The 8,937-nt window shown below is 47.9% G+C and overlaps 1 protein-coding gene across 1 annotated transcript; it reads left to right on the plus strand.

The window, feature by feature from the left end:
• The first annotated feature begins 1,377 nt into the window (after positions 1–1,377).
• LOC114427829 (uncharacterized) lies at positions 1,378–8,667 on the plus strand. Its single transcript, XM_028396035.1, has 26 exons — positions 1,378–1,929; positions 1,995–2,147; positions 2,232–2,333; positions 2,415–2,680; positions 2,756–2,891; positions 2,956–3,204; positions 3,240–3,554; positions 3,633–3,833; positions 3,926–4,047; positions 4,124–4,352; positions 4,431–4,633; positions 4,795–4,941; positions 5,076–5,169; positions 5,656–5,772; positions 5,850–5,908; positions 5,992–6,103; positions 6,179–6,228; positions 6,309–6,485; positions 6,839–6,956; positions 7,036–7,189; positions 7,268–7,406; positions 7,489–7,642; positions 7,712–7,807; positions 7,886–8,050; positions 8,130–8,338; positions 8,511–8,667. Exons 1-26 carry the CDS (start codon positions 1,654–1,656, stop codon positions 8,665–8,667), a joined length of 4,200 nt encoding a protein of 1,399 aa, XP_028251836.1. The 5' UTR covers positions 1,378–1,653.
• Positions 8,668–8,937: the final 270 nt, after the last annotated feature.

Raw genomic sequence — 8,937 nt, forward strand, 5'->3', positions numbered from 1 at the left:
GCATAGTGGGTCAGAGTGTTGGGAAAATACGACTTCAGACAACAAACCGTGCAATTATTTATTCAGCAAAAAGAAAAAACAAACCAGTTCAGCACTAAAGCCTAGTAGTAGTAGTAGTAGATCAGTACGACTCAAAATTCGGGTCAAAATCGGACCAACAAAAGCACAGTGTGTGTGCCCGGCTTTAAGGGTCCCCTTCCTGCCTGCATAGTGTTTGACAGGTCGAGCTGCAGCCAGGTGCTGCTGATCATCAGCAGGTGTGCAGGCAGGTTGTGTAGGTGTGTGCTCACACAATGCCAAGAGGGAAACATGTAAACACTGGTGTTAGAGAAGTTGCTGCACATCAATCTGGAAAGGCTCAAAAAAACCATTTAAAACTACGTTGAGTGAGAAACATTGAGGACAGCTGTGAGTCTTCACAGGTCCCAGCAAATTCACCCGAAGGTCAGAGAAATACAAACAAAAGGCCTCAGTGAGAGGAAGACTGAGCAAGTACAGGCTGAAGGTTCTTCTGTCTATAAAACAATGTCCTGTGTGGACAGATGAGAGCAGAGTAGAGCTGTTTGGTCTTGATGCTCAGCATTTCAGCAGAAACCCCTCAGCACGTCCCTCATGTATGTCTCTGTCCTGTCCACCTCTTCTTCTCCTCCTTCACCCGGCTGACTGTCAGCAGCACTGAATTGAATCATTCAAACTTTTTATTTCAGTTCTGTTCCACCTCCCAAAGATGTTTCCTTCTTTCACATGGAGCGAGAACACGCTCTGAGGAGAGGCCTTCAGGTGAGTGTGGAGATTTCATCACCTGAATAATGTATTGGTGTACCTGAAGGCATCATGTTGGACCCCCCCCCCCCCCCCCCCCCCCCCCCCCGGTGTCCAGGTGTCTGAGCCTCTGCCGGTCCAGTCTCAGGCTGACGTCATGCACAGAGAGCTGGAGAGCTGCTTGAGTTTGGAGTACACTCCTGACAGTCTGCCTCTTCTCCTGCACCAGGTGACGCACACACACACACACACACACACACACACACACACACACACACACACACACACACACACACACACACTGAAGCAGAGCGGACTGAAGATTAAAGATGTTTTTTTTTGCAGTTCTACACGGACAGATCGTATCATTTGGCTCACATCAAATATCAGCTCATGCTGAGATGGAGGAGATTCTGCCGCCACAGCGGCGTCATCGAGAAGCTTTATCCTCATTACAAGGTGACGACGTGTACATAACATCAGCCTGTTCCTAAAAGAAGAAGCACATTGAGTTAATGTCCTGGTTTGTGCCACAGCTCAGCTGAGAAACCTGAAAACAAACTATTCAGCACCATGGTGTTTTTTTTAGATCAGAACTGATGGCATGATGTTTAAAATGACAAGATATTAGATGAAGAGAAGTCGGTGCAGCTGTGTAAGAACGTGTTCCTCTCAGGATCAGGTGTCGTATTTGACCTGTGAGTATGAGGACGCCGTTCAGAGAGCCCGCAGACTGTCAGCCAGCAGAGAGACGATCCTGACCGGCCGAGGAAACCCTGCTGACCTCCTGACCCAGGACGATGTGCTCATTTACCTGCGCTGGCTGATCTGCCAGCTTCAGTCTGTTCAGATGGTCCACGGCTTCCTCAGGGTGAAAACTGAGACACTTTGATGTTTGTCTGTTTTTTTTGGTGTTTGCTTGATTTTTATCAGGAAGTTAGAATAAATTGTCTTGAACAGGTGCTGCACTGCATCCCAGCGTGTGAGAGAAAAGCTGAGGAACCACAGGCTGCAGGTGTGTCAGGGCCGGCTCCTGACGTTCCTCTGCACACGGTTCACCTGCAGAAGTTCCTGCCTGAGCTGAAGGCCCTGATCAGCTACTTCCACCTGCCGTACGACGCAGAGGAACTCCAGAGCTCTGCAGATGAGATGGAGTTATTCAGCCTGGTAATGTCCTGCAGTGACGAATGGTGCAAACAAACTGTCGCCTGATCTTCTGATTGTCTGAGCAGGTGTGGAAGGAGTTCAGGACGATCTTTAAACGACAAGAGCAGATGAAGACGTTTCCTCAGTACGGCGGTTCAGACATCAGGGACAGCCAGTGGGGGCGGAAGAGTGCAGAGATGGCGCTGAAGAAGCAGGCTGACTGGATTCCCTACATCCAGGTAAACAACAACAACAACAACAACCTCCCTCCTTTTCCTCCTGAAACCACTAGCTGGTGGGTGTCTTTTGGTTCTGTCCTGTAGGTGAAACCCAGACAGGATCCGTGGCAGCAGAAACTCATCACAAAGCTGAAGGAGAAAGATGCTGCTGATGAGCTGCTGCTGATGAACTGCAGCTTTCTCCAGGTAACGGCTCTGATCGGTGCCACATGACGCTGAATCTCTTTAGTGATGGTGATTGGTGAATGGAGTGTCCTCTTTGATCAGGTCCCTCATCTGCTCCATGTGGCGGCCGCTCTGAAAGAACGCGCTGCTCGCGCTGGTGACTCCACACATCCACCCTCATCCTCCTCACACGGCAGCAGGACAAAATCACAAAAAGTCACCGAGATCTGGACCAAACTCTACAACGCAGATCTCTTCGGTTCCACCAACAAACATTTGTTTGGGCAGGAAACACACAGTCACTCGTGCAGAAGAAAAGGAGGCGTGGAGAATCCGAGAACTCCAACCTGCAGCTCGTCAAACAGAAGGTGTGTGTTGTACATGGAAGAAATGATAACATGATGCTGAGCAACAGCCTCCTACACACACTGCTTCTGAAACAGCCACTCCTTTGAGGACAGCCTGCAGGTTCTGGGTCTGGAAGACGGTTTAGAGGAAGGAACCTCAAATCCAGTCGTATCCCGAGGAGCTTACCTGTCCCTCATCTACCTGCGCCATCTAAAGCTCCGAGAGCTCCAGGTGAGGCTGAGTGTGTCAGTGAGTGTTTGACGGTGGGGTGCCTTCATGTTTTTGTCGTCCACAGCGTGTCTCGCTGGGTTTGCTGAACTACCTGCGTTCTGTGGAGAGGACTCTGACCTTTGACCTGGCGGGTCTGCAGCTGGAGGAAGAAGGGCTGTGCAGCACAGCAGAGGAGACGGGCTGGATGAACGCAGCCAGAGGAGGAAGAGGGGAGGCAGGAGGTCTCGGCTCCCTGCAGTACGTCCACAACACTCCTGTTGACTACAAGGTAGGAGTCAGTCCTCCACCCCTGAGACTCACCCACATGAAGTCTGTGTGGATTTAACTTTTTATGTCTTTATTTTCCAGGTCTGCTGCTCAGAGTTCATGGAGTTTGCAGAGGTGGAGAACCTTCATGACTTCTACACGTCTGAACAGCGCTTCGTTCACACTCAGGACCACAGAGGACTTTACATTGTGTATGACGCCGCTCTGAAGGACCTGGAGGAGCTGAAGAAGGAGCTCCTCCTCGTCGGCTCGCATTTCATCCACAGAAACAGGATCAGGGGGAAGCGGACCTCTGAGACAGACATGGACTTCTGGGCGGGGACGGACATCGACCGAGTCGCTGTCCTTCTCGACCTGTGGACATGTGAGGCTGAGTTTTTGGAAAACAAAGTGCAGGTAGAGTGATGCAGATTTTTATTAAAACTCATTTTGTTCAAGTTAACAATCCTAAAAATAATAAATCTTCCTGTTCAGCTGTTAAACTGTTACTACGAGGCCTATCAGCATGCAGCAGGAGCTGAGGAGAGGTGTGCGCTGGCCACAGTCATCACTGACATCATGCACAGGAGGCCACAGCTGGACCTGACCCTGGACTACTTTGTTCAGGCATACAGGGCGGAGATCGGCTGCCTGCAGAGCCACCAGCAGCTGATCCGAGATGTTCTGGACGCTCAGGTGAATCTGCAGGTGTACTCATACCTGATTGAAAAATTAGAAGAGTTTTTCTTTTCTCTTTGTTTTAGTCTGACCTTTGTTCATCTCGACAGATAAAGAGACAGCGGCTGTACCTTGAACGCATCTGGCGAGAGGACCGAAAGCCCTCCTGTCATGACTACGGCCTTCCACTGAGCTGTGTTCCCCAACATCTGGTGTCACTGTCAGGCAGCAGGTGAATAAAAGCATCTGTTTGTGGAGGTTTTATCCTGCTGGATGTCTTCATTCATACCTCTGATGTTTGTTTGTAGCCCTGCACTGATGAATGTGTTCCTCCTGGAGGTTCACCCCTCTCTCTGTCTGGCCTCTGCGGTCTATCATGGCTTAGTTCGTGCCCACACTGAGCTCTGTCAGCTGCACCGAGCCTCCAGCATCGCTGACAAACTCGACCTGCAGCAGAAGCTCTTGCAGCAGGCTCAGCAGAGCTGGGACAGCCTGGGTTCACCTGGAGCCTCCTACAGCTCTCAGATACAGAAGGATGTACGTTTGTATTCATCTTCATCCATATTACTGGCACAAAAAATTGAAACCATTTCAGTTCTCGTTCTTTTGTTTCAGCTGTTCTCAGATGTGTTTTTTGAGGATCCACTGCTGGTCCAGGAGGTGGGCCTGTTCCTGGTGACGTCTGCAGAGGACACAGACATGAAGAAGGGACCAGAGACACAGCTGTATGCTGTGGAAACTTTCTCCAAGCTGCTGGAGCTCGTCACCATCCGCCATCGCCTGCTGGAAGCAGCTGCAGAGACAGCACACCTGGCACAGTAATGCAACGCTCACAGTTCCTATATTTTTTGTAAAAATTTTGTTCTTTGCTTTATTTTATTTTTATTTTTTGAATGTAATGTAATGCACAATTTAATCTCTATTGCAGCATGTTAAATCTTTGAGTGCTGGCCCATAACATTCAGTTATTGTTTTACAGTTTGTACAGAAATGTGGCCTCAGAGCTCGGCTTTGGTGAGTTCCATCTGTATCTGAGGCCGCTGCAGTTTGAGCTCACTGAACCAAGAGGCCAAGTGCAGCCTTCTTTCGTCACTGAGATACTGGAGGACAACAGTTCCGTGGACAGGTAGACAGAACTGCATTGTGACATACATTGTAGATGCTGCTTTGACATAAAGACAAAGTTGCGCAGGCTCCTCACTGATGTCAGACAGATGTTGGAGTCTCAAATTAAATGCATATCTGTCCTCTCTGCTGCAGGTTCATCCCGTCCCACCTCCCTCTCAGCATCCATGAGCTGGATGAGAACCATATTGGGAGATTCAGTTTCAGCTCAGAGGACACAGTTACCCATGTATGTAAGAGCACATTTGAGCATATCAGAATGTTTGAGAAATTATGTATATTTAAAAATTCACTATAAAAACTCCATAAAAGCTGCAGCAGATATTTCACTGTATTATGTTACAGAAGGTCTCCTGTATCACCACAGTGAGTTTCATAAAAAAGCACTGCAGAATGATGGAGAAATGGAAGGTTGAATTGGCACTAAAATCCAATTTAAAAAAAAAAAAAAAAAAATTCTGCAAAGCACGAGGGTTAGGTATAGAGTTAGGAAGGTCACAGAGTTGTGGTTCAGTGTTCAATACATTCGGCTCACTAAGACCATTATTGAACTGTCTCACTTGAGGCTTTATGTGTGACGGCGGCCGAGATGCTAACCCAAGGTCTGCATTAGGGGGTGCTGCAACACCTGCAGAACTCATGTATGATAAAAAAACAACAAAAAGAATATTTTAAATCAACCTAATGCTTCCTAAAACCTCTTCTCTCCTCACAGCTGATGAATAAACAGAGCATTGAGAACCTGCAGGTGAGCCTGGCCTGTCAGGTCACACAGAAGAACGCCTTGATGAGTGCCGTGAAGCTGGCCTGTCTTTGTCACTGGGCGTCTCAGGTGTGTGTCCTTCAGTGGTGGACCCTAACATTCAGTGTTCAGACACTTTCACGATTTCCTGTTTTTTTTTTTTTCAGAGTGAAGACAGAGATGTAACATGTGACACTGTCCAGGACAAACCCTCCACAAGGGGGAGGTAATCATCTTCTCCACTGGGGGTGATGAGCAGCATCTGTCTTCTGCTGTTTCTTTGTAAGATCATCTGGTTTGTTCCTGCAGGGCGGCGGAGGCCTTTGTGTCCATCCAGCTGGAAAAAGTGGGTCTGCGTGACGAGATGCTGCATTCGTTTATGAAGAGGAAACAGGCTGTGGGGGGATTTATAGGAACCTCTGTAAGTACACATCTCAGATGGCCGAGCAGCAGCATGAATGACCATGAAGTTACATGAATTTCTCTGTCTGTGCAGGAGGAGGCGGCGAGCATCAAAAGAGAGCTCATCATCGACTTTCTCAGGAAGTATGTTTTCCTTTCGTTTACAGGAAGAAAACACAGGTTTCATAGCATGAGTCTGATGGAGTCTGCTGGTCTGTCCACAGATTCTGCACGCAGACGTCCCTGCACGGTGTGCGAGCACAGATCGTAGCATCTTACTACAGTCTGACTGTCCTTCTGCACGACGTCCCCTCAATTCGTCAGTCTCACTTCATGATTGGACAAGCTGCAGAGGCCAAAGCTTTTCTGAAGTCAAGACATGACCTCCGTCCTGACCCCAGGTACAACCAGCTCTAATAATAATAACAATTATGTGTTAACCAACATTTATATGCTACAAATAACAGTTCATGCTGACAAATAGAAATCATATAATATACACTTTAGAGTATCACAAAAGTATCACAAGATAGAGATTTTGTTTATTTATGCACACTTACCATAAACAAGGGTAAAAATGTAAACGTTTTATTTTGCTTAATTTGAAGTAAACATGACAAATAACGGAAAATAAATATCTTTAACAAAAATATTTTTTTATTTGTATTTAAAAAAAAAAAAAAATCAAAGATTCAGAATTTAAAATATTTGAAGATGAATTGAAGACATGCTTCTGTAATTTTCTTCTGAACAGGACTTTTCAGCGTCGACCAGCACAGCTGCTGTGTGCCGATGGTACGTCTCTCCTGAACCTGTGGTACATCCCTCATTTCACTGAAGTGCTTCTCCTCTTCAAAACACTGCAGGTTCAGGTGAGACGGTTTAAAAGCACAAAGCTGATTGGTTTTGTTCTTTCAGTCTGTATAATTTGCTCCTCTGTTCTTCCTCCAGGCGTGCACTCAGGCTCTCCGTCACACCCTGCACATAGCATCAGCGCTTCATGACATTGTGTATTACCTGGTTAGTTTCTCCAGACTGGGAAACAGAGAGGAGTCTGAACCAGGTTCACGTTTAGCAGCTGACTGGGGAGGCGCAGAGGGCATCGGTGGGTTTATTGTAAAAATAACAGACTGTTCGATTTGAGGACTTGAAAGATGAATTTTCAGCATGTTGATATCTGCAGGGACGGAGCTGCAGGAGATCCAGCAGCAGGTTGACCTTCTGTCTGATCCCAGCTGTCCACGGTCTGTGGGCCGGCTGCTGCAGCTGCACAGGCAGGTCGTCCTGCTGCAGTTTGACACCGCTGTCCGGAGCCCCATCAGGTCAGGAGTGACTTTACTTTTCCCACACACACTGGTCTTATGTCTTCGTATAACGGAGCGATACATACCTGTGTGTGCACAGGGAGGCCTTCCTCTCCTCTGGTGATGTTGCCTCTTATCAGAGTGTGAGTGACAACATGGTGATTGCTCTCCCTCTGCTGAGCGACGGCATCCAGGCAGACGTGTTCAGTCTCACGCTGCCGGTTCCTCGACCTCTGGAAACCCGAGGCTGTCAGGTAGTTACGTCACCTCACGGTGGACAAACCCCGTCAAACAGATGAGTGTAATGTTGTCACCTGCTGCAGGCGCAGAGGATGTATCCGTGGAGGAGCTTCATCGCCTGTCATGGACTGATCCCTCTGCATGTCTGGGACATCCCACCTATTGAGTACTGCATGCAGGTCTGACTCCTCATTTGTTTGTGTGTTTTTGTTTTGTGGGTGTCACTTCAGCACTGATAACACAAAGTTTGTCTGCAGTTGTGTCTGAGCGGTCTGAGGGACCGCAGCAGGCTGCAGGCCAACGCTGCCATCCTCGGCGTGTCCCTGCTCATGGAGGACATCCTGAACAGTGGAAGAGAGGCGGGGCCTGTTCGTCTCTATGACAACAAAGACGACCCTCAGCATGATGGCAGACCTAACAAAGTAAAGAAAATTTTATTATATATAAGCTGTGACGGCAGCACGTGGTTAAGCAGTGCTTATACTGTCACATTGACTACAGGAGGATGAAGAAGAAGACGATGAAGAAGAGGAGAAGGTGGTTTTCCCTGAGCCTGGTCAGGAGCCGATCAGAATACAGACTGTGCTGAAAGGTTTCCTCCTGCTGACCAAGCAGCTGGAGGTCTTCAAGGAGAGCTGGGCTCGAAGGCGACTGGGAACTCAGGTGTTCAGTACACCTGCTCTCTACCGACAGTTTGTCAAACTTTACAGGTGATATAAACAACCTCCCCCATGCATTTGTGGCACTTTAGGGGACATTTCTAAGATTATTTTAGCATTTTCAAACTGAACAAACTCCTAAAGATGATTTAATATGATAGGAATCATCAGAAAAGCCTGTAATTGTGCAATTGTGCCATAAAGTTTTTCATGTTTTCCACAGAGCTGAAATCTTTCACCCCAGCATTAGAGCTTTGGCTCTTCAAATGGGTAAAGAGTGTGACTATGAGGTGCTGGACTCTGGCAGCCAGTCTCTCCTGCCCCCTCCTGGAGCTTCAGAGTTCGACATGAAAGCCTGGCAGGTAGATGTCTTGTACTAAAAACATGATGCCCTGCTGATTCTATAACAAGATCCTAATAATGTCTCTCTGTCTCAGCTCCAGCTGCTGATGGAGAGCACCGAGTGTGACATGATCAGAGAGACGCAGAGGAAAATCAACAGAGAGCTGACCCTGGTGGTTTCAGAGAGAACAAGACAAGATGCTCACTCGCTCCCCACAGGTACCACACACACCACCCCCACACACAACGCCACCCCACAGACACACACACGCACAAAAAAATATTCTGCATCCTCAGAACTGTGGAGA

The sequence above is a fragment of the Parambassis ranga genome, chromosome 22 (assembly GCF_900634625.1).
Source record: "Parambassis ranga chromosome 22, fParRan2.1, whole genome shotgun sequence".
Taxonomy (NCBI): domain Eukaryota; kingdom Metazoa; phylum Chordata; class Actinopteri; family Ambassidae; genus Parambassis; species Parambassis ranga.

Bases quoted from the DNA above. Each gene is read 5' to 3' on its own strand.
- LOC114427829 (XM_028396035.1), top strand. From the start codon at position 1,654: ATGTTTGTCTGTTTTTTTTGGTGTTTGCTTGATTTTTATCAGGAAGTT. The intron at 3,555-3,632 runs GTAGAGTGATGC...CTTCCTGTTCAG, and splicing joins TTTTGGAAAACAAAGTGCAG to CTGTTAAACTGTTACTACGA. The intron at 5,773-5,849 runs GTGTGTGTCCTT...TTTTTTTTTCAG, and splicing joins TTTGTCACTGGGCGTCTCAG to AGTGAAGACAGAGATGTAAC.